This window comes from Plutella xylostella, chromosome 14, assembly GCF_932276165.1.
Source record: "Plutella xylostella chromosome 14, ilPluXylo3.1, whole genome shotgun sequence".
NCBI classification, from domain to species: Eukaryota; Metazoa; Arthropoda; class Insecta; order Lepidoptera; family Plutellidae; genus Plutella; species Plutella xylostella.
The window spans coordinates 8528999-8554859 of NC_063994.1; the positions used below are offsets into that span (position 1 = coordinate 8528999).

At 36.5% G+C, this 25861-nt stretch overlaps 2 protein-coding genes and 1 long non-coding RNA gene across 5 annotated transcripts in view; 2 read left to right on the plus strand and 1 right to left on the minus strand.

The window, feature by feature from the left end:
- LOC105389249 (E3 ubiquitin-protein ligase SH3RF1) overlaps positions 1-11827 on the plus strand; it is a 38365-nt gene extending 26538 nt beyond the window's left edge. For 2 of the 3 annotated variants that reach the window (XM_038120269.2, XM_038120268.2), the window contains exons 14-17: positions 213-391; positions 3400-3501; positions 9080-9184; positions 10607-11827. In XM_038120269.2, the coding sequence (XP_037976197.2) occupies positions 213-391; positions 3400-3501; positions 9080-9184; positions 10607-10781 (561 nt within the window). In that variant the 3' untranslated portion in view covers positions 10782-11827. The remainder of the gene's footprint in view (positions 1-212; positions 392-3399; positions 3502-9079; positions 9185-10606) is intronic. The other variant, XM_038120270.2, reaches the window with a different exon arrangement.
- A 4361-nt stretch (positions 11828-16188) lies between these two features.
- On the plus strand, positions 16189-17215 carry LOC105389239. The gene has a single exon (XM_011560331.3). It carries the CDS (start codon positions 16349-16351, stop codon positions 16943-16945), a length of 597 nt encoding a protein of 198 aa, XP_011558633.3. The 5' UTR covers positions 16189-16348; the 3' UTR covers positions 16946-17215.
- A 2642-nt stretch (positions 17216-19857) lies between these two features.
- Positions 19858-21317, minus strand: LOC125489408. The gene is made up of 2 exons (XR_007266967.1): positions 21258-21317; positions 19858-20301 (listed from the first exon to the last, which is right to left on the minus strand). It is a non-coding gene; the product is annotated as an uncharacterized LOC125489408 (long non-coding RNA).
- Positions 21318-25861: the final 4544 nt, after the last annotated feature.

A 25861-nucleotide genomic window follows, 5' to 3' on the forward strand; every position in this document is an offset into this window, starting at 1 on the left:
CTAGAGTTGATACGGTTACGATCTCTTTCTGAGATGATATGTGTTGTCGATTATCAATCGATATTTAGTTGAGGTAGAGAATTATTATTATTATATTGAGTATTAATTTCCCCTGACTGTAAAGTGTCTGTGAAACTCTTTGTAAATTCTACAAAAAAAGTATTATAAATAACCTAATACCCAATCATAACCAACAACCGTCTCCTCCCCAGTCCAAAGACAAGTCGAAACCCGAAAAATCCACTTCAACGGGCGTGAGTCTCATGAAGCGACTGGCGGCGATGAAGAAGTGCAAGTCGCCGCCTCCCGCCGGCTACAGCATGGACAACCCCGTGTTCGAGGACTCGCCCGGCACCTCCGTGGTGGCCACGCATCACCCTGTACATGTCAGGTGAGTGTATTGTAAGCTTACGAAGTTATTGAACAACCCAGTGTACATTAATCTACTACTAGAAAACGTTGCAAACGTTCCATTCGATGTCATAAACCATCGTTTTAATATGAATTGGAAATTCCTTACATAATATCATACTCATTTTGAAGTCAAAGTCATGGCCACAAGCCCTCTGTCAAAATAACTATGCTTGAAAGCTCGTTGTTTGTGCGTGTTCGTTTGTTTAACTTACCTAACTTGCACAGTTTGTATCACAATAAATTATATGTTTGCTGCTAATAAAGGTCTATGGTATTCTCTGATACATTAATATGAATAAGCCTATGTTCACTGTGTGACCTTAACACTGACAATATTGTCTATCTGTATAGCTTTTGTGTGTCCCTTACTACTATTGGCCACCCCAGCTGATGCTTGATACGTGAAAAATACATAAAATAATAGAGATTGTTTGGAAATATCGTTAAAAACTTATATGATTCATATCTTTAACCAAAGAGTCTCAGGCCATCTAGAATCTAGAAGATGATGATTCGTGAATTCTCGATCAAGATTCTAGATGTAAACCTTAAGTGTACTGTACACATTAAAAAACGTCGATACGGCTCGCGACCTATCACGTGAATACAAATGTAAAGCGAAAAGCGGCTTTGACTAACCCTTCGGGGATTACAGACATTACAGTCGCGCGTTATGTATGTATGAATCATATACAAATTTATCGATACATTCAAACATCTCTATAATATATTAAATATTATGTTAAGGTTTTTTAATGTCACGTGTCAACTAAATCAGCAGGGCTATAGTGAGCGCGGAACTAGCTGGCCGCGCCTTGAGCGGTGGGACGGGGAGGCGGGGGCGCTTGTTGTCAATGTCAGTTACTACTAAGTCCAAGCGCCCCCGCCTCCCCGTCCCACCGCTCACATACATTATGTATAATATAAAAAATTATCTATATATAGTAAATCATATAAAAATTTATCGATACATTCAAACATCTCTATAATACAGGGTGGCCCAAAGAGTGACGTCCAAAGGAAAATGTTTGATACCTTAGGTCAAGGGGTACCCAAATCACCCCCATGTATGTTCAGCAATTCTTAGTAGTTTAGGAGTTATGATTTTTTTTCCAAATTTTCTACGAAAGTCGACCTCAGTGGATTAATTATGTTTTATTATTTTTTTGGATAACTTTTTTAAAGTATTTTTTATTTTTTTGTCATCCTCTTGAGTTGCTCTTTTAACCATAAAACTTTCAGCTTCCTAGCTGTAATGTAAGTTAGTTATTTTTATATCGAAAGTTCAAATTATATCATCGAGCTAGACTGCTCTGAATTTTCAACTTAAAATTAAAAATTGAAAAAGATATTCTCATGGTCCCTTATTAATTTTAAAAACTCCGCAAGGTTCCAAAATTACATAAAAATAAAAATAAACTATTGCTTAATGGGGTATTATTTGCAGAAAAAAGCCTTCAAAGGTACCTGTGTGGAAATTACCTAATTAGTAAATTGTTTCAGAAAGTTGAAATATTCCTGTTATGTCATTACCATAGGTCTAATTAATTTAGAAAATGTATCAAATCAAAGGGAAAATTAAATAATTTACTTTTTTTTTTATTGAAGTTACATTTTTGAATGTAAATTCTTAGAAAAATGTTTTAGTCTGAGTAGTAAGATTTATGAGATAATTTTATTATTAATAATAAGTAAATAAACTCTAATAATTTTTACACATTTACTCACAATCAATTTTCAAAATGGCGACCTCCCACAGCAATAAACTACCTACATCTACGCAAGAAATTTTCTTTAAGTCAAAAAAGTGACAAATGTAAAAAATATGACATCTGTCAAAAAGTTAAACCTGTCAAAAAGTAACTTTTCTCAAAAATGTGACATCTGTCAAAAAGTGACATCTGAATAAAACAGAGAAGCGTATAGGCGACTTAAAGAAAATTTCTTGCGTAGATGTAGGTTGTGTATTGCTGTGGGAGGTCGCCATTTTAAAAATTTATTGTGAGTAAATGTGTAAAAATTATTAGAGTTTATTTACTTATTATTAATAATAAAATTATCTCATAAATCTTACTACTCAGACTAAAACATTTTTCTAAGAATTTACATTCAAAAATGTAACTTCAATAAAAAAAAAAAGTAAATTATTTAATTTTCCCTTTAATTTGATACATTTTCTAACTTAATTAGACCTATGGTAATGACATTACAGGAATATTTCAACTTTCTGAAACAATTTACTAAGTAGGTAATTTCCACACAGGTACCTTTGAAGGCTTTTTTCTGCAAATAATACCCCATTAAGCAATAGTTTATTTTTATTTTTATGTAATTTTGGAACCTTGCGGAGTTTTTAAAATTAATAAGGGACCATGAGAATATCTTTTTCAATTTTTAATTTCAAGTTGAAAATTCAGAGCAGTCTAGCTCGATGATATAATTTGAACTTTCGATATAAAAATAGCTAACTTACATTACAGCTAGGAAGCTGAAACTTTTATGGTTAAAAGCACAACTCAAGAGGATGACAAAAAAATAAAAAATACTTTAAAAAAGTTATCCAAAAAAATAATAAAACATAATTAATCCACTGAGGTCGACTTTCGTAGAAAATTTGGAAAAAAAATCATAACTCCTAAACTACTAAGAATTGCTGAACATACATGGGGGTGATTTGGGTACCCCTTGACCTAAGGTATCAGACATTTTCCTTTGGACGTCACTCTTTGGGCCACCCTGTATATATATTATATTAAAGATTTTTCATGTCACGTATCAACTGAAAATGGGCTGGGGTGGTTCACTAATGTCTCTTGTTGCCTGTCCATGCTATGTTTGTGTGTGTGTCTGACCCCGTGTGTTGGCACCGCGCAGGGCGGGATAGCTACTTATGCAGCTGACTGTACAGTTGTACACCTAACTCTTACTGCCTGCTCAATTGTTCATGCTATGTGTGTGTGTCTGACCCCGTGTGTGACCGCGCAGGGCGGGCTCGTGTCCGTCGCAGCTGCTGGGCGCGCCGGCGGAGCGTCCGCACAGCCATCGCGTGCGCGTTCGCGAGCGAGCCTCCGTGCTGCCGCAGCACAGGTAACGTAACCTCCCTTGTTATAAAACGAAGACTAAGGGACTGTTTCACAATGTCTGGTTAGTGGCTACCTGTGAGATAAAATACATGCTGTCACTGTCAAAAAAAAATAACAGAGAGTAACAGCATGTATTTTATCTTACAGGTAGCCACTAACCAGACATTGTGAAACAGGGCCTAAATATTGCTCTACAGTCGTCAAAATATAAGATCTTATAGCCTCGAGGCCCGTTTGGACAGCTACAAAATGTATGGGATGACAACTAGTGTCAAATCAAAATCATTAAGGGTCAGCAATAGGGAATCGAGGGTTGGCATTGTCATAGAATTATGTAGTAAATGATGCTCTACAGCCTTGAAAAAAATCACACAGGTAGCCGAAGAGTCTAGCTAGGTGCTGAATGATTCGAATTCAAGTAAATGATTATGGATAACTGTAAATAAAATTCAGAATATGACGAAAAACCAGAAAATCACACTCCCGTATTGTAACAACTGTGTCGTAATTATTAAGAATTTTCATATGATTTTTATCATATTATAAAGTTAAAGGCTTGGACTAGGCGCTAAATACCTTGTTTTTTAATAAACACAAACTTATTTTGTGTAAATTAATCCCAAACTTGAGCAATTTTTTTCCCTCAAATCTTCATACAAATATCTATGGCGGCTTTCTGTGTTATAAAATCATAAACACAAGTGACGTTTGACTCAGTTGGCCGCTGGCCTCCAAAGAAGGGTCACGTCGGTTTAGGCAGCACTGACAGCTCGCGATCTTATCGTGTACAGATACAAAATCACTGCACATTGGTTGTCATTGCACTTTTTCAACTTTTATGACACCAACATAATTTGATTTGAAATTGAGGAAGCATAATTCTTCCAGTATATTCAATACATTAAATTAAATTAGATAGTGTGCAATATTCTCGTGACATTACAGTCTCGTAAAGGTCTGATGAGGAGCAGGAATATAGCGAATGGATCTAAGTGATGACAATACGCACGAACGGGAACACCCAAATATTCCGAAAAACTTTTTTCCGAATTTGAAAACACCGAATATGTAATTTACGAAATATTGCAATACCGATTTTTTAAAATGCCGAATTCTAAAAATCACGTAAATTATAATTTCGAATATTATAATCACGAAGATTTGTTATTACGATTGTCAAATACACGAACCTTAAAAAATACGACTACTTAAGCTTACGAAAAATAAAATACCGATTTATTATAATCACGAAAAATTCAAATCCCGATCGAAAATGTGATAATTCGTGATTTTGACAGAAAAACCATAAACGTCTTAAAAACCTTAGACCTAAAACCTAAAGATAGGTGCGACGACGAGTAAAGCGAGGAGGAGCGTGTTAGGTGCACATAGATATCGAAAAACAAAGCGGAGCGTTTCATATATAGAGCAAAACAATTGCTCGGAATTTTATGGTGTTTAACCTTAAAAACCTTAGGACCTAAACCTAAAGATAGGTCCGCCGACGAGCAAAGCGAGGAGGAGCGTGTTAGGTGCACATAGATATTGAAAAACAAAGCGGAGCGCAGCGAAGCGGAGCGGAGCGTTTCAAATATAGGGTTAAAATATTAAATAAATGAAAATAGAAAACTATTTGTAGTATTTGTTGTTAAGTAACATAACAAAGCAATAAAATTGCTCGGATTTTTACGGTGTTTAACCTTAAAAACCTTAGGACCTAAATCTAAAGATAGGTGCGACGACGAGCAAAGCGAGGAGGAGCGTGTTAGGTGCACATAGATATCGAAAACAAAGCGGAGCGCAGCGAAGCGGAGCGGAGCGTCTTAAATAATATAGATTAAAAAATATTGTTAAATTGTATACGGATTATGCTGTTAATAAACACACTATTCTTAATAACTATTTCTTGTTAACTAAGATACATTCGGGAATTTGTATTTTCGGAATATTAAAACTTCGGGATTCGTAATTTTAACAATTCGATATAATAAAAAGTGGTACTTTTAAAACATCGAAATAATAATATTCGGAAAATTTACTTTCGTCATTTTAATAAATATGTTGTTTGAAATTTCGTTTATTAACTATTCGGGATTTTCGTTATTCGGAAACTTAAAATTCGGGATTGTGAATTATTCGGAATTATGAAATTCGTAATTTTAAAAATCGTTATTTTCATATTCGTAAAAAAGTAATTCGGATTTATGTAGTGTACCCCGCACGAACATTAGGTTAGGGATCAAAAATACAGTCTCTTGGTGCTGGTTGAGGTATGGTCTCGTGAGGATCTGATGAGGGCAGTAACACGGTGGTGGCTCAATTTTATTTCAAAGATGTTACGAGTAATAGCTAAAAGCATCTAGTTTAGGCTATTAAGTATGTTTTTCAGAGAGAGAGAAAGAGATTTTATTTTTCCTCTGGATGTGTTAGGTTTACTGGGTTTACTAAGTTCATTCTGTTAATGGCATCAAGTTGTTATGTGTTCATAAGTAATAATTATTTATTAACAAAATGCTGTTGGTTCTCCACGAAAATGTAAAAATAAAAATAAAATAAATAAAAATAAATTCGTAACGTAAAATTGACAATTACGGAATTTCTTCTATAGACAGTAGCCACAAAAAAAACAAACGATAGATGGCGTGATTTGAAGATAAAGATACATTTATTCGACACATAGACAGCAACAACAAAAAAAATACAGATTTAAAGAAAAGAAACACATACTTATACAAAACAACAAAGAAAAAAAAGGATACACATCAAAATAACTGGAAAAAATATAAGCCCCAATTTATTTGTGTGGGACAGGGAGTACCATAATTTTTTTTTGGGGTACTCTCCATCTATGCGAAATATCAGCTTGATATCTTTACCCGTTTCTGAGAAAAAGGGCGGTGACAGACAGTCAGTCAGACAGACGGACAACAAAGAGATCCTATAACGGTTGCTTTTTTTCTTTTGACGTTCGAAACCCTAAAATTAAGTAAAAATATTATGCTGCTACCAAAAAATGTACTTACAGGTATTGAAAAAGCGGTATATAGTACTAAACAAATTATAAACAAACAAAAAACCCGACTGCACGCTAAAAAGATGAAAACAAGTCCCAATGTTAATGGAAAGTATCGTAGGCGGGGACCAGCAGAGGGTTCACCATTTAGCTGAATGTTACTTAGAAAACGGCCTTGAGTGGCGGTCAAGTTGGTCCCCGCCTGCGATACTTTCCATTAACATTGGGACTTGTTTTCATGTTTTTAGCGAACAGTCGGGTTTTTCGTTTGTTTATAATTGTATTTTTTTATTTGTAACTTTTTAGTTGTTTTAATTTTATGAAATTTTACATCAGTAGTTCATGATCATTTTTTATTTCAATTATTTTGGTGTTGTTAACTTGTTATTTAAATACCTTCAATATGCATATTTTTGTAATGTGAAAATCAAGCCCTTTCATTTGATACCTTACACGGCAAAGTTGAATTATTATTTTTTCGATCATCACGTTATGTCCTCTTGAGAGCGCAATGTACATTTTAATGGAACGTCACATAGCCTATCTATAACCATCGCGCCATCAATACGCTTCTAACAATACCTCATACATCAAAATCTATCAAGCCGTTTAGGCTACAGGAGGGAACAAAGAAACAGACAAACATACAATCAAAAAACTTTACCCTCCTCCTTCGGCAGTCGGGTAAAAAGGAGTAAGACAGGGGGTCATTCTGAACTTTTGCTCTACGAGTTTTCGAAATTAACAAAAAAAAACCTTTTTCATAGATACTTTTTACCATGGAAAACGAATATTTTTTTTCGCGAATTTGCAAATCGCGTAGAACAAAAGTTGTTCAGAATGACCCCTTGAGTCATCCCCTTTTGGCTTAGTATAGCCCTTTTGCGACACTATGTATTTACTTTGCTTTGTCGTCGGGGTTCAGTTGGCTGGAGGATGCCCGAAACTTATTATCTACACTTTAATACTTGTAGTTACCTTTCTACAAGTAAATACCACATTTGTTTGAGAAAGCTAATCGGGTTCCGAGTATAGAGTAAAGTGGCACCCCTATTAATTTCTACTCTTTCCTGGTGCCTACCAGTGTAAGTAAGAACTTACTTACCCATAAATGTACTTGAACATAATTGTCAATAAAGTTGGCGAGTAAAAGTTTATCGACCCACTGTGCAAACTTACATGTGAGCGTGTCACTGCGTGTGCTGTGTGAAGAGCATTGAAAACCCAAAATTGGCGCGGCACGTCACCCTGTACGGGCCCTTAAAAATTTAACAATAAGTAACTTTTGGTGCATCCAAAGCTCTTTTTAACCGACTTCAAAAAAAGGAGGAGGTTCTCAATTCGTCGGGATATTTGTTTTTTTCCTTTCGACCGTTAAATAATAAGCCAGATTATGGGTGTCTTTTTATGTATTTTATCAAATAAATCAAGAGTAAAAGGCCAATTTGTGTAACTGTCCAAACGGGCCTTTTCGACGACTGTAGTTTAGTTATTTACTATGAAATCTCTGGACTATCACAGTATTATAGGTTTATATTAGGCTATAAGTAGGTACATAGTTAGTTATATTATTATTTTGTTATTGTTGGTACACCGCCCTCTAAATTGTCACTTTGTTTCCGCTATATATAAGGTTGCCTGTAAGAGATCGCCCTCAGCGATAAGGCCGCCTATTGTACATTAGTTCTAGTCTATAAGTATGTTTTTTTTTTTGTATGTCTGATTTATGTGGTGTTCAATAAAGCAATATTCTATTCTATTCTATTCTATCACCGGTTCCAAACAAGAACTATCTTTAATTTTACTTGGTTCCTAGTGTTTGTGCTATGTCCGTTTATGTACTTGTGTATGCCTGCCACTGAATTGGTTTACTTGTGCATGCATTGTGTTTTTTGTTTTTTTACATCTCATACCTACTACTATTATTGTGTCCAGCATGGCCAAATTAACTGTATAACATTTCGGTTATTTCTTATATTAATTTAACTTTTTAGTCAGTTATTTTTAACTGACACTTGAAAAAGCCCTTCTTTGCGTATGTGAACCAATTTTTTGGGATATACGAGACCGTTACATGATTCATGCAGCAGCGAAAGCTAGCAATGGCTATGAGAAGACAAAACCGTCTAAATTTCTACTAAGTAGAAGTATACTAGCGTACAAGCTAGCCATCCTGAATTACTGAGTTTATCTATCGCATATTTCTGATATTGACAGAGTTAGATGGCGTTTAGTCGCGACACCATCATAATTATTCCCCAGATAACCCTTATCTGACCATTAAAAAATCAGCCCTTAATGTATGAAACCGATAGCGTCATAACAAGTAAATAATATGGGCCTTACCACAAAATAATAATAATAATAAATAAATAGTCATTTATTTCAGGTAATGCATAGGTACCCATATTACAAAAACTTAGGCAGTGTTTAACAGATGTTTACCGCTGTCAAATGCCTACAAAATCTGTCAAATTTCGTTTTAAACACTTGTTAAACAGTGTTTAAAGTTTTTTGTGGTAGCACTGTATATTTTTCCGCTTTTACAAACCGTACATTGTGTCCGCAGCCGGTCGGGCGACAGTCCGTGGCAGGCGCAGCACCGCAAGTCGCAGTCGCTGGACGCGAGCGCCGCGCGCCGCGAGCGACACCACTCGCAGACCGTCAAGGAGAGGTACTTATTTTATGTATATACATATGTTACATAACCCGGCATTGTATAAAATCATTCAGAATATCATCATTCGCACGCTACGCTCGTGCCGCTCATTCGTGACCTTGGTTATCGGTCCAATATTCAGTGGAGATTATGTGCGGCTGCGGCCGCTACACACGTGCAGTGTGTTCGTTAGTCAAAGCTTTCGCTTCTCGGTTACACGAGGCCACTTTTTCAAACGAAAGCTGGTTTTTTAATCTCAGATACTAAATTCATAGATTTTGAACGGTTCATCAACAGTCGGTTGTCCTGCCAATAAAACGATACGTCACTCAATCACGGGTCAATCGACTGTTGATGAACCGTTCAATATCTGTGTGCTTAGTCTCAGAAGATTAAAAACAGACTTTAGTTTGAACACTAGCCTCGTGTATCGTAACGTCAGCTTTGTCTAACTTGTCACCGGCCGTGTCCGCAGCCGGTCGGGCGACAGTCCGTGGCAGGCGCAGCACCGCAAGTCGCAATCGCTGGACGCGAGCGCCGCGCGCCGCGAGCGACACCACTCGCAGACCGTCAAGGAGAGGTACTTGTTATATGTATATACAGGGTGTTGCAAAAAGGGTAGACTAAGGGTTAGTATACTAGTGCAGCATGTTATATCTAAGCAGACCGTCAAGGAGAGGTACTTGTTATAGTTTATATTTACACTCGCAAGCAATGAAAACAATAGCACCAAATTACTTCTGAACGGAAAAGACTAGCGTAATGACTAATAACAAAAAGATGGCGTATCTGCAATATTGAAGTATATTTTGAAATACGTATCAGAATATTAGTAACTAAATACGTTAATATCCGCTGGACCTACGACCATAGGCGGGTCGCCGGTAGTGACTGGATGAGGACGGCCGAGGACCGAGTGTTGTGGCGCTCCTTGGGAGAGGCCTATGTCCAGCAATGGATGATTATTAGCTGATGATGAAGTAAATCATGTTCATCATCATCATCAGCAGCCCGTAAGCTCCACTGCTAAATATTTAAATATTGGACCTATGACCGGTAAACAAGTTCCCGAATGGATCGTACACCTTAGTCCCTTAGCTAGTCTGTTTTAGCAGCATGCGAATTTCATCACGCACACGGGATGGCACGCCATTTTCCCGCGTCTCGCGTGCATATTCCACGCGTTACAATGAATATACTTTGTACTTGTATGAACGCGTGCTGGGTAATCCCGCGTGCTGAAATCCGCATGCTGTTAAAAACAGTAATGTGTAGGGCTAAGAACATATTTGTACACAAAAACATGAACAAAAATTACAAAAAAAACTTAATCTAACACATATGTACAAATGGCGGCCTTATCGCTTAAAGCGATTTCTTCATTAGCTTTACGTTCCTTTGTGCAACTCAGTGTACAACGGCGCCCATTGTCCCCAGATACCGCTGCATAGTCCCGTACCCGCCCAACTCTGAATACGAGCTCGAGTTACAACTAGACGACATCGTGATAGTGCACAAGAAGCGCGCCGACGGCTGGCTGCGCGGCACCCACCAGCGCACGGGCCGCTCGGGGCTGTTCCCCGCCTCCTTCGTGCAGAGCTGCCCGGAGTGACGTCACACGGGCGACCTCGTGACAGTGCACAAGAAGCCTGACAGTCTGTCTGACTTATTCGTATTTTATTGAATTTAACGTTTGCATGGACTGTTTAAGTATGCGGCGGTGTGTTTCTTATGGGATTACGAAGGAAAAAAACAGGTTTTTCACTTACATTTTATTTTGAATATTTAACACTCACAAAAATATTCGAACAAGGCCTATCGACAACTTAAAACGATTGAACATTTAGGAAGTAGGTACATAATTAGTGTCAAAGTCATTTTAAATTCAAAATTTTCATAGGCATTTCAAAGACACACATTTTCTAAGGATCCGATGATGAAATGAGTTCGCGATCCTAATGGGTATGTGTTTAACGTTTCATGCTTTGAGCTACTTACTACTTTTTTAAATTATTTGGCTAAGGTACTGTGTGATTACCTTGATAAATACATAATATATGAAAATATGTCTCCATTTAACACATCAGAAATCACAATATTACCATAAGCAAGAGATCATAACAGTAGGTGCGATACCTACGTAAGTATGTATAAAATATAAATAGTAGGCGGTAATGTTTAGTAATTTCCATAAAATATCGAGTCAGGATCTCTAGTATTAACAAGACATTTCAGGGATAGAAGAGTATTTTTCTTGAAACTAGGTTTATTTTGTGTTTAATTTCTAACTTTGACTGGCGGCTTATTAACCTGTAATGGGGACTGAATTTTGCCCTAACCTTGACGTGGAATCGTATTTGTTTTTTTTATCGTAGAATACGATCTCAAATTGAGGCCATAATATCGAGACGGTTAAGGGAAGGCATACAGTAGATAATGCCGTCAGGCAGATGTCACCATAGTGAGTTCTTTGCCATTCTTCATTTTGATTCATTTCATAAAAAAACCTAGTGGGCCAAGTATCCAGGAAACAAAGTATTTTCATAATTTGAAACCTTTTGAAGCAATAAAAATAGACACTTTTATTTCGTAAGTTATACATAATAGTTATAAACAAAACATATTCTATTTTTAATATTTAGATTTTAAATATAACTTTAAAAAATAGGTAATAATATTTTCCTTGTATGTACGTGGTAGGTTAGTAAAATATTTTGTATAAAATGATAATTTACGTACTCTTAATATTTTTTCTGTGAATTAAGTATTGTTCTCAAGTTTTAGCTATAATTTGAATACGCTTATTAAGATTTAAAAATATTATTTCGTTGGACTGCCATATTGTTTTAATATTTCAAGGTGTTAACTTGAAAATTATTTTACTTTACTAAAGTAGTTATGTATAGCCTCCATAATTTATTTAAAAAAAATACAAAAATTGTATCCTATCATAGCTATGTGAACTTATTTTGCAATGCAGCAGTTAAAATCCAACTGCCGGGGGCAAGCGCATTAAATAATATGTATTACTAAATTATGCACAATCTAGTGAAGCCATTCGCGAAACACATGACATTTGTATAGTTTTTGAATTACTTAGGGCCGACCCACACATCGCACAACCATATGACATCGTCAACATATAGTCACACAGTGGCCACGTGTGAAGAGTGTCACTACAGATTTTTGAATTTGTCTCGGGCCATTAGTTCTCGGTGACAATGTTGCTGGTGGTTATCAAACAAGCGGTCGATAATTACAGCAAAATTAATACTAATAATAATAATAAATAGTTGAAAATTAATGCTTTTCCCGTAAATAGTGGACCAACGGAAAGTGGGGGTCAATGGACCGTGTGGCGTGCGCGGTGAGTGTGGGCCGGTCCTTACTCATCATCACACTTTTACAATAAGCTAGTGACATAATTACTAACACTGTATTGTAGCATTTCATTTCAATTGCGTAGGTACTATTTATAAATATTTTTTTGTAAGAAATTGTATGAATTTTAGAAATTATAAGACTGTACTAAGTAAATATTGTAAGTATTTAATGTATATTTAAAATGAATCTAAATTTTATTGCAACTTATTCCGAACTATTATTATTGTCTTAAAATATCAAATTTGTTATTGGACTTTGTTGACAATTTATGTAGAAGCAGAGAAGCATAATGTTATCTAATCTATTTGTAATATTCTAGCCCAAGTATACACTCTTTTAGATAAATATTAATTTGATAAAAGTGATCCTTATTTGTTTTTTACTGATCTTTAGTAATAAAATTAATACATATAAACACCCGTCTTGTCAGTCGTTCTATATAGGCGCAATCAGAGTAAAAATCAAATCAAAAGAACTAGAATACAAAAGTCGAAGAATAAAAGTTGTTGAAAAGACCTGCCACGGGGCGTTTGTGTCACGTTCACTCACATCGCGTGGCCTCTTTTGTCACGTCTTGACATGCGCGTCTTGTGCCCCGTGCTAGGTCTTGTGTACAACTTTTGTTACCTTTGTTTACCTATCTTCTTGTTGAGAAAAACCAAGCATAACGATAAAATCAGGTAATAATGATTTACAACTTCCACATAAGGTTGTAGGTATTGTATGTTGCTCAGAATATTTGGAATCGTTGCTTGCTTAACAAAATGTACAAATGCATTCATCTAAATAAGTTCTAGCGTACGATTGACATCCAAAATTTCAGTTTGAATTTTTATGATAAGGTTACTCCTATAATTACATAGTTAATTACCTATAATTTGGAAAGAACTGACTTTTATACTTACAACAAATTTTTCAGTATCTTTACAAATAATACCGTAATCTATAGGTATTATGCCCATATTGTAACAATTTTACGCAACGAAATATATAATAGCATATATTATATTTGCTTAATACCCGGGCAAGTCATTTTATGCATCACTCAGCGACCAAAATTAAATTAAATTATATTGTTTATTAGTAACTGTAGGCAAAATTGTATAATCGGTATCGGCAGCCGGAGCCTAAAATAGCTGAATATCTACTTTAGGTTCGATTGGTTTTCTTCAAGTATTTATCTTCAATTCAAACTATACAGTATGGAAAAGATAGATGGGGAGCGAGTGTATTTTTCAGCAATCTGAGTTATGAGATTCTATATTTTTTGGCATAGGTAGGTATATCCTACAATATCTACAAACCTACCTAAGTTTAAAATAGTTATAAACTTTTACTACACCCGTCTGTCTTTTCGTCTCTTTATAAAAAAATTACCTACGTGTCTTTACTTTCGTCTTCTCATGACGTTGGGTACTATGCTTCTGTCTAGTGTAATTCTAAGGAAATCATATCGAAAACTTAAATTAAGTAAATGATTTTAAAAAGAAATAAAAGTTTCTTCCTTAAATTGTTGGTTTTTATTTTTTAAGCATCTCAGTTAAAGCGCTCTTTTGTTCCACTTACATTCAATTTAAATACACAACAAATCACTAGTACAGAAGAAGATATATCTAATTAAAATTAATATTTGTAACGTGGTAGTACTAGGCTAGGGTATAAGTCGTGAGGTTATTGTATGATGTATCACCCCCTTAAGCTTGGACTACTATTACGCTTTTAACAATATCCCATGTGCAACTAACGTGTGTGTGTGTTTTAGTGAACACGAGGGCAAGCCTTAAGCAGTTCTAATGGGTCCGGTCCGATACGATCAAGTCGGCTTGACAAGTCTACGTGCTTGACGGTTTCACTTGACGGGAGACTTGACGCGACTTGACGGTGCCGTCAAGTGAAACCGTCAAGCATGTAGACTTGTCAAGTCGACTTCATCGTCTCGCGGACCCAAAAATTAACGCAAATGTATATAACTTGTCAAGTCGCATAAAGCGCAAGTGCCGTCAATCAATTTTTTTGTCAAGTGTGGTCAAGTCCGTAGATATTGACGGGACTTGTCAAGTCAACGCTGTAAACGATCAATATTCACTTCAAGCCAACTTCAAGCACGTAGACTTGTCAAGTCGACTTGATCGTCTCGGGGACCCATAAGCTTTGTACAGTGCCACAAACTTATCTGTTCCGGTGACAGCTCACGTAAATAAGGGTAAGTAATACGAGGTATAAAAACGCATGGTATAACATTCACAAGGTATACGCCCATATGATATAAATTTATTAAGTATAACGATCACTGTGCATAACAAACGAAAGGCATAATTACTAAATACATAATTTTGTAAAGAATAACGTTCAAAAAGTATAATTTCAATTGATATATCGATTAAAATATATAACGTTTATAACATATATTGTTCACCGTATATAATAACATTATGTATAATGAACAAAAAAATATATTATTATTGGAGCTATGTTGGGAGACGCTCCGCTCCGCTTCGCTGCGCTCCGCTTTGCTTTTAACGAACATGTGCACCTAACACGCTCCTCCTCGCTTTGCTCGTCGTCGCACCTATCTTTAGGTTTTGGTACTAGGGGTTTTCACAGCATTATTATTATTGAAGCTATGTTGGGAGACGCTCCGCTCCGCTTCGCTGCGCTCCGCTTTGGTTTCGACGAACATGTGCACCTAACACGCTCCTCCTCGCTATGCTCGTCGTCGCACCTATCTTTAGGTTTTGGTACTAGGGATTTTCACAGCATTATTATTATTGAAGCTATGTTGGGAGACGCTCCGCTCCGCTTCGCTGCGCTCCGCTTTGGTTTCGACGAACATGTGCACCTAACACGCTCCTCCTCGCTTTGCTCGTCGTCGCACCTATCTTTAGGTTTTGGTGCTAGGGGGTTTGACGGCGTTGGGTAATTAAACACAGATTATGCGATATGAGAAGAACTTTATACAAAATTATAGTATATATTTTAATTGATATACGTAATGTATGTTATACGAATCGATATTAGTCCTCGTGAGTGTTAGTTATTTTGATATTATATGAAATGTACGATATACCAATTGAATCTTATACCTTATGAAAATATAGATTTTGTTGTTATACGTAACGTTCATTATATGTTGTGAACGTTATTAATGTGAAATTATACATTTCGTTTTTATACGTCGCAATACGCACCCCGTAAATAAATGTGTAACTAATTTTAAGTTTGCCAATAGTGATAATTCGCTCTTGTGGTTTCAATAAACCCATCTAATCTACCTTTATCAATCCTTACTATATAATATTATAAATGCGAAAGTAACTGTGTCTGTCTGTCTGTTACTGTTTCACGCCAAAACTACTGAACGGATCTGAATGAAATTTGGTATACATACGGTCTAGACCCTGGGAAAAAACATAGGCTACTTATTATCCCGGAATTCCCACTATCCGGGGAAACTATTTAGGGCGAAGCGAAGCGCGCGGGAACAGCTAGTATAATATAATTCATTAGTAAATAATGAGATATGGATCAATTTGTTCGCTCTCACCGTAACAGATAACTTTGTCGCACTGTACCCACACTGAACACGTCATTGGTTACTACCACAGATAATTGAGATAATTAACACTACGTTACTATTGCATAACTGTGCTAACGACCAATTAGTTGAGTTGAGTACTTAATTGGATTTTACCTATCTGAAGGTATGCATTGGTTAACAACTCTTAAAACTGTTCCATACATAAACCCAGTCTGAAAACAGCAGAACATTACAGTCATAAACAATATCGAAACGTAATGTTGCGTTACATTATCTCCCAGACCTTACTTTTATTCCTCACGAAAATCATGAACTTACCTGAAGTTTCACCCTTCCAACCATTTTCCAAGGAAGAGCAGTTGACAAGGATCAAGAAAATGAACGAAGAAGTGGAACCATTCCGCAAGAATCTCACCGATTGCGCACACCAGGTCAAAGCGAAAGCGACAGATGTGGAGGATTTCCTGAAAAGAATACCACAGTCAACTGCTCAAGGGAAATGCTTCGTCGCGTGCATTCTCAAAAGAAACGAGTTGATAAAAAACAACAAAATACAGAAGGAAAGCCTCATAGAAGTTAATCGGGCAGTGTATGGAGACGACAGCGAGGTCATGGCCCGCCTGAAGACAGCCATAATTGAATGCGAAGAGGTGGTATTCGACATATTTGAGATTTGCGAGTATGCATCCATGTTTAATGACTGTATGCATATGAAAATGGAACATATTCTCGACAAAGTGACTATGGATAGGAGGATGAAAGCCCTCGGACAGATGGCATCGGCTGACGCTTATACGGACGATTGGACTGAACATGACGATGAAATATTACAATTGCTTAAAGACGAACTATAAATTAGGTACTTACTTACTTATTGGTTTTTATTCTACCTCTCGTTGCGTATAACCATAGAATAACAAGCACAGTAGTAGGTACTAGTCTAGTATACTCGTTATTCTATGGTAAGTATAACATACAGGTTTTGAAAAATTTGTTAGTACCTACCTACTTAAGTAAGAAACTATACCTACCTAGTACTTAAGTCAAAAGGGGGTGATTCGTTATGTCAGTTTGTTTCATAGGGGTTGAGAAGAAGAAAGTTTCCTATGGTTTTCTTTCATAAATTGATATTACTTACTTAAAGGAGAACGGCAGTGGGCGTACCGCCTTTTTTTTGGAGCGTTTCAGAACCATGTTTTCACCATTTATTAATACAGTGTAGATAAGATATTTTCAGTAATTACAATATTTTTAGAAGTCGGGGGAAAAGAAAAAATGATAAATGAAGAATATTTAAATCTAAGGATAATGGAACGTAAAAACAAACATATAGAGAACGGAACGTAACAACAGTGGTGCCAGACCTCGGAATATTACCAGCAAATCCGAGCAAAAAAGTAATCGAATAGAAATATCGATACATTCTTAAATACAAAAGATATTTTATTTATCAATAAATTACATGTTCTGGTACTATTTGTGCCACAACTAGTACATTTGGTTTATAAAATATCATTATATTTAAGTCTTGAAGACTTTTATCCATAGTAAACCATTTTCTTTTTCTCTTTATTCGATTCACTATAATCGATATTTTTTGAATATTTAAATCTATTAACACTGAATCTTGCTTGTCAATCTTGTCATAGTAGTTGTTATTTCATTTTCCATTACCTAACCTAATTATTTAATATTTTGAATACCGCTGAAACTGCTGAAGATATAGAACAAATGTGACAAAGGGGAGAACCAGACCCGGTTCCTGTTCCACCTCCCCGGCAGGCTCCCGTCCCACTTCTTCATCAGGAACCTGCAGAAGCAGCAGAACAAGAACACGCAAAATCCTGACAATATTTTCTATGAACCATAGGATGATAAATACCTAAGTAAAATATGAAAAGAGCAACTGCGTTCTGCAGTTCGAATCCCGGCGCTGACATGTACCAATGTGTTCTTTGAATTTAATTAAAATGTATACCATCACACTTACAGTGAAGGAAACCTGCATAACTATCTAGATTTAGCACATCTAGAGAGCCAGGTGCAGGTACTTACACCCCAACAGAGAATAGAATAGAGTAGGTAATAGGAACATAAAATTCCTAAAGTTGATTCCAGGTAAATTATGTTTATGTAAATAAAACAATGATCTTTTAAACAGTATATTTTATTTCATTACATTACTCGCCAAATGCATACCCATATAGTAGAACCTTTACATATAGCATTTCGAAATGGCATAGCAGATCCTTCGACCATTTACAACCCTAGACGGACTCATCCCATACATCGCCTACATTGTAAACAGGCCAATATTTTATTACTTTTGTGCGTGACTGTACTGTCATTCCCTCCTGTCATGTCAAATATAATGTTGTATATAATCAAAGAGCAGATCCCTGTTGCGGAATGGCAATTTAAAACTTCAGAAGTTGGATAAGTATAACATTATTCCATGATGAAAGTAGTAGCCTGATCTAGTCGATAATATTAATAAAATCATTATATTTATTATGTACGTTGCACGTCCCGTATTTATTTAAACGTAAACATATAACCTGATATACCTAACATATTATTATCAAATTATTATTCACGTTGATCGTCTTGTGTTGTTCAAGTGTTGACATGACACATTTTTTTATCATTTCAATTTTTCTGCTCTGGTTTGTCAATTTTTATCATTATACTGAGATCCAACCTAGACATTTATGACGTAAACCACAGAGTACTTTGCATAAACATTACTTCACTTGACGTTCCATTCTTCCTGTATGAATGTTTACGTTCCATTGCGACTACATTTTAAAGATTCTTTTTTTCCGTTTTTCTTTTTTCTCCCAGCTTCTAAAAATCTAGTAATTAATTGACTTGTGTACCTGTACAGTGTCTCTCTAATCATGGTACTTTCATTACGGAACCCGTCATTTCCATAGTGGTACAAAACGTCCTTAGAACCCTGCCTTTGTCCTTTCACATTCAAAATTAATCTATTGACAAGACATTAACTGCCGTTTTCAATAACCTATCTATCTGTGGTTTTGCTTACTAAAGTTAAAATTTCTATCTTTCGATAGACTTTTGCGTTTCAATAACCTACCATCTGTCAAGTTGACTTATCCCCGGTGGCTATCTATCTTTGGGAGGGTCAACTGCTTATCCGTGGTAGCATTTTGTATGTAAATAACGTAAGTTGCGTTTCTATAACATTGTGACCGCTTACTATAGATAGTTGAAATTACCAGCTGTCAAAGTTTTGTTGATCTCCCAATATTTACGGATAATCGAAGGATAAAGGGATAAAACGCAAAAATAATGGAGGATTTCAGTGATGGATTTTTATGATGATGATGTCCAGACGCTTGTTGGCTGATGATGAAACAATGTTTTAAGTTTATGGATGTTTATGCCTAATTCATTGGACACATTGCTCGAAGGACTGATGATCGGTGGAGCAGAAGGGTTCTCGAGTGGAGACCACGTACCGGCAAGCGCAGCGTTGGGCGGCCCCCCGCGAGATGGAAGGACGATATAGTCAAGTCCGCGGGGAAGCACTGGATGCGGGCCGCCGCCGATCGGACAAGGCGGAAATCATTGGGGGAGGCCTATGTTCAGCAGTGGACGTCCTATGGCTGAGATGATGATGATGCCTAATTAATACCTTTGTTCTACAATTTTCTGCTTAAATATATATTATTTGCTATTTCAATTTACCTTTCCATAAATTCTACCCTTTTATGAGAAATAATAATAGTAAATACTTAGGATGAATTAATTTTATCAATCTTAATACAATGTACATATATAAAACCATTAACACAGGCTGCAAGAATAAAACAAAAAAAGTATACAGGTGAAAGTATCATTCTCTGCATCACCATCACCACCAAACTGAACCGTAAAGACAGTAGTACTACATGTGCCCCCAATATAACTGCTACATGGTAAAGGACTTTATCAGGTGATATGTGGAACTTTCCCCCTTCAGCCTTTAGATTGTTTTGTCTTACGTCATTGTCAGCATTACGCTGTCTTGCAGCGTTCTTCACTCAAAGTTTCTCAGGACGCGACTGAACTCCTGCGCTATGGATTTCCAGGCATCATCTTTATTATTTGAGGCAATTGTCGCTTTTGTTGCAATGACTTTGTGTTTCAATATCAAATCAAGGAACCACACAATCTCATCTTTTCCGAGAGCCCTGGCTTTCATCTGAAACAATTTTAAAATGGTATTGATGAAGCCTTTGTCCGTCCACAAAGCTTGGACACACGTGGACGGACAAAGGCATTGACATCGGTGGCAGAAGGCTCACAAACCTTCGCTTCGCTGATGACATAGTCCTGTTCGCCACTTCTGCACCAATACTTCAAACAATGCTAGAAGACCTTAGCACGGCGAGCCTTGAGGTTGGACTGAAGATGAACCGGTCAAAGACTAAAGTCATGAGTAACAGTGCAAAACGTAGGGTCGAGGTAGACGGTCAGGAGATACAGTATGTCGAGGAGTACCTTTATCTAGGCCAGATAGCTTCATTTCATAACCGGCAAGACAAAGAAGTCGAAAGACGGATTGAAAACGCCTGGAAAAGCTTCTGGTCTATGAAATCTTTAATGAAGGGAGAGCTACCATTATCGCTCAAGCGGAAGCTCCTCGACATGTGTATCCTGCCCGTCCTAACCTACGGCGCTCAGACTTGGTCTTTGACGGAACATCAGAAGTCCAAGCTGAAGGTTTGCCAACGAGCGATGGAGCGCAGTATACTGGGTGTGACCAGGTTAGACCGCGTCAGAAATACGATACTGCGCTCCGCCACTCGCATAAAAGACGTAGGTGCACAGACCACTAAGCTGAAGTGGGCCTGGGCAGGCCACGTCATGCGAATGCACCCGGACCGGTGGGCAAAAATTATAACCGAGTGGGTGCCAAGCGACGGACGCAGGCGCCCAGGTAGACCTAGGCGGAGATGGCGGGATGACCTGGACAGATTTTTGCCGGATTGGCGTCAGGTGGTCGACAGCAGAGACGTGTGGAGTAAACATGGGGAGGCCTTTGCCCAGGAGTGGGAAACTGAATCGGCTACATAAAAAAAAAAAAAAAAAAAAATATTGATGAAGCATGATTGATAATAAATCAAAATCAGGAAACACATATTTCACTATACTTACATTCATTTCAGTCATATTTATTTATAAATATACACGAACTAGCACTTGAAACAAAACAAAATATTCAAATTTATTTCGTAAAAGAGGATGGGCAAAAATATATGGGAGCTGGGACCACCCTCCAATAGCAGTAAGATGAACTGACGAGTATCGGAACTTATAAGTCAAATATCTCTGAACGGACAACTGTGACAACAAAGCTGTCATAGCAAAAGTTATTCCTATTGAAAAGACCTATCCAACGATGTTAGTCTTAATGCTATTGGAGGGTGGTCCCAATCTGCCCATTGTCATTTCGTTTAGTTTTGATTTGACGCGCGTTGGTTGTTCTGTGCTTGTCAATAAATTGTCACTGTCACGCTTGTTATCAAAGTTTGCGTTTTGATATTCCTAAAGCTGCATATGTTAAAATCTAAAGTAGGTATTAAAAGTGTAGAAGTCTGAGTAAAAAAGTTTTTTTTACTGATATCATTACATTCAAGCTTTATATTTAGTTTAAATTCCAAATATAGTTAATGAAGATATTGTTTTGATATGTGATTACGATATCAAACTATGCCATGAATTCCCGGGAGGGCAAAAATAAAACGTTTGGGAGGGCTGAAATAACACCTGAGGTTACAGGTTACATTACAGCATTATCTACCGTTAATCCTAGATAGGCATAGTGACATTTTGTTATAGAAACGGCAGTAACAGATAGATAAAAGTTTACTTTTTATCCGAGATAGCTATCTATCTATAACTGAGGGTAGGATATCGAAACCGGCCGTAAGCTAAATAAAATTGGGAGATTTTTTTTGACGTTTACAAGTTCCAAAATCGACCAATAATAATAAATAAAAATAAATAATAAATAATATGTGGGGACATCTCACACACGGCCATCCGACCCCAAGATAGGCAGAGCCTGTGTTATGGGTATCGGACAGCTGATATATCTACACAAATACATAGATAGATACATATTAAATATAAATATCAACACCCAAGACCCGAGTACAAATATCTGTGATTAAACAAATATCTGCCCCAGCCGGGAATCGAACCCGGGACCTTCGGCATAGCAGTCAGGGTCACTAACCACTACGCCATTCGACCGTCTAGCAACAAATTAGACCGTCGACCAATAGATGGCATTCGGCCTGTCGTTTTTATGAGCTGCATTCTTCTGAGGGGACGGAAGATGTCATAAATGGTACAAAGCTGTCTTAAACTAGTTAATACTTAATATTATGCATAATATAACAGCTAGTTTTGTATTGGCTGAAAGGACAAGAATCCATGCCGGCTAAAAAAATATGCAGTGCTGTTGAGTATGAAGTTTTACTAGCGCCATCTATAATCGGTTTTTGTCTGGATGTTGTCTATGGTTGAAAATCTCCCACTGAATTTGAATGAAAGATTTCTAATATTTTAGCTGTCGAATGTAGTGGCCAAATATGGGATAGTATGCAGTTGCGCCCAAAAGTATTTGGCAAATATGGGATTGTATGCAGAAACACGATAAATCAAAAATGGTATTGCATGCATAGGAAGAACTTTTTGAATATGTCTACAATATTTTATTGTTTGCTGGGCTGTTTTAACAATAATCTTATTTTTTCTTATAACTAATTTATTAATAGTTAATAATGACAAGAATAATTAAATGCAAATTTTAAACACCGCAGATGGCATAGAAGATGATGAATCTACAGCTGGAATGTTCAGGTATGGAATTTATTATAAATCAGTGTAACAAAATAAGGGTGTGAGGCAATTTTTATTTCCCACTCTATTTAATTATATTGGATATATAAGAGTTGTGTAAGTACCTACATAATTTCGTATTCCTGAGTGCATTTAATAAGTACAATGACATATTTGGAATTAACCCAAAACTGCATACAATGCAATGACAAAGGAATAAAGTCTTTATTCCTTTGTCAATGATACAATGCCATATTTGTCATTTTTAGTTTTCAGTAAACAATTTTTTGTCGACTTTTTGGATGGTATGTTAAGTATAATATATATTTTTTCATCCAAAACAAAAATCCATGCAGTAAGGGGTTCAATTTTAGCTTACCTACCTACCTGAGCTACCTACCCATTTACAGTCTTTTTAGCACATTTCATCTTACCTACTCTGTACACTGTACTGAATAATGTACTCTGTGATGTCAGTGTAGTTGTAGTAGGCTGACGCTGCCCCATCCATAGAGAAAAGAACACTTGACTACACAGAGTAGGTAATATAGTAGTAAGAGACCGGACTTCCTTAGAATAAAAACACAAAGTTTGGATAATGAATCATTACCAACCTGTGTCACTTAAACCAGTCAGTGCTGCCAACATTACAAACACAAAATAGTGATGTACCAAAATAGTGATGTACCTAGGTATTATTTCATATCGATAATCGACGCCTCTTGTAATGGTTGACGTAGGTATACACTACAAGAAATCGTTACGATCATTCTGCATAGTTCGAATTGTATCGATAACTCGTAGCATGTATGTTATAAAACTGTACATTAACATATTTACAACGAATTATCGGTGCTCTTAGAACTATGTAGTCTGGCCGTAACGATTTCTCTTTTTGTATATGGCTAAAGCTAGTCAGTTTTTAAATGCTTTTCTTTTTGTTTAACTACTATGCAGTACCTATACGACTTGTTTTAGTATGTATGTCATCAATCCCCTTATAAATTACAAGTTAATAAAAAAGTAAAACAGTTTTTGATCAGTAAAAGATTTGATATAAACAAAATCATTTTTTTATTTAACAATATATATACATTTATACATATGTACTAGCATTTCCCGCGAGCTTTGCTTCACCTTGAAAGATTTTCCCGTGGGAAATATTTTTCCTGCTAACTCCCATTCCTGTTGAAATTTAGCAATATCCTATTGTAACTAAGCTTTAAGTTTACTAAGGTACCTGCATGCCAAATTTCAAGCGTCTTACTTAGATTTGGTTTAGATTTTTCATACAAAAATATTATCCCGCTAATTTCCGTTCCCGTGGGAATTTCGGAAATTTCTTTCTTAGTGCTCACCTACACTACCTAAGGAACCTACTTGCCAAGTCTCATCATTGTAGCTTGAGCCGTTTGGCCTGTACGTTGATGTCTATTCTATTCTGGTAGGGGGTGAAGATCCTGTACGTGGCTCTCTCGAGTGGAACCTTTGTACATATCCCCTTGATTTCAGCAAATTCCTGTCGTGTCGTGTGTACTTCTACAGCACATTGTACTGGTGGAATATTGGTCATATTATTATCTGTAGAACATGATGCACCTTGTTCTGTAAAATAATCAATAGTTAGAAAAACATAGGTAAATGCCACTCAATGGAACAAATTCAATTGTAATTGTACAGTCCCCCTCACATATTAACAATGCTTCTGGGAGGGGTTAGGTTTCTCTGCCCCTGGGTGTACATAATGTGTATTATAAAATCTACTAACAATACCTACTCTTCTTTCATAAGTTTCAAAGGAAATTCTTTTAGTATTTCATCAGAGAGTGGCTTTAGAGTTAGTCTTAGCCTTGGAACCGCAGTTTTTATCAACCGACTCTTTTTCGTATTAAAATCTCTAGCATTGAAGTGATTTCCACATATAAATTTTAGCTGGTGCAGTTTTTCAATGGGAACATATGCTAAATCTTCCTAGCCCGTAGCTATTACTTATTTTTTACACCTGAGAAAAATATCGATAGTTTTAAAATTGTCTCATCCCAACACTATATTTTGAAATGAAACGGAGCAAATAATGTTTTCTTACAGAAATATCCCTTTATATCGAGGAAGATACGTTGCTTCTATCCACTTTTTCATTAACATGGTATTATTGTACTTATAACAAATTGAAAATTTAAATATAACCGACATTGACCAAAACGACTGACAGCAGTGAGTGACACAGACCACAGAGTAGGTAATATAGAACAGAGTAGGTAAATGACAGATGACATTTTATACAGAGTACAGTGCCACAAACTTATCTGTTCCGGTGACAGCTCACATAAATGACTAATATTTCTTATTTCTCTAAGATTTTAAGTTTGCTCGTATTGTTAATTCGCTCTTGCGGTCTTAATAAACCCATCTAATCTTTTACAATTTACAATTCATTAGTAAGTAATGAGATATGGATCAATTTAGTTCGCTCTCACCGGAACAGATAAGTTTGTCGCACTATAGGTAATTTTATGAGACATGAAAGGTTAGAGGAAGTGAGTGAGATAGAATGACTCCACCATAAACAAAACTATCCAAACTCCATACATTTGTGTTTGAAGTTATAAGTTGCCACAGACTGCTTGACTACGCCCCATCTTTGAATTTGACATCACGAACTTATTGATTGAAATTTGACATCACGATCACGTAGTTAGTGCACGCACGTAGTTTATTTGCTGCTCAGTGGACATCAAATTAATCACCTCTCTAGAGTCTCTAGTCTAGTTCCTCCTCTTGTTCTTTATTGGATTTTCGCATTTGTGAAATCTCTGTCCTATATTCAGCAGACGATTTAGATTATACAAGTGAGTACGGTTGTTTAGCTCGTTTTTGGACCGTTGCGGTGTGGCGTTAGATTCGCTTAGATC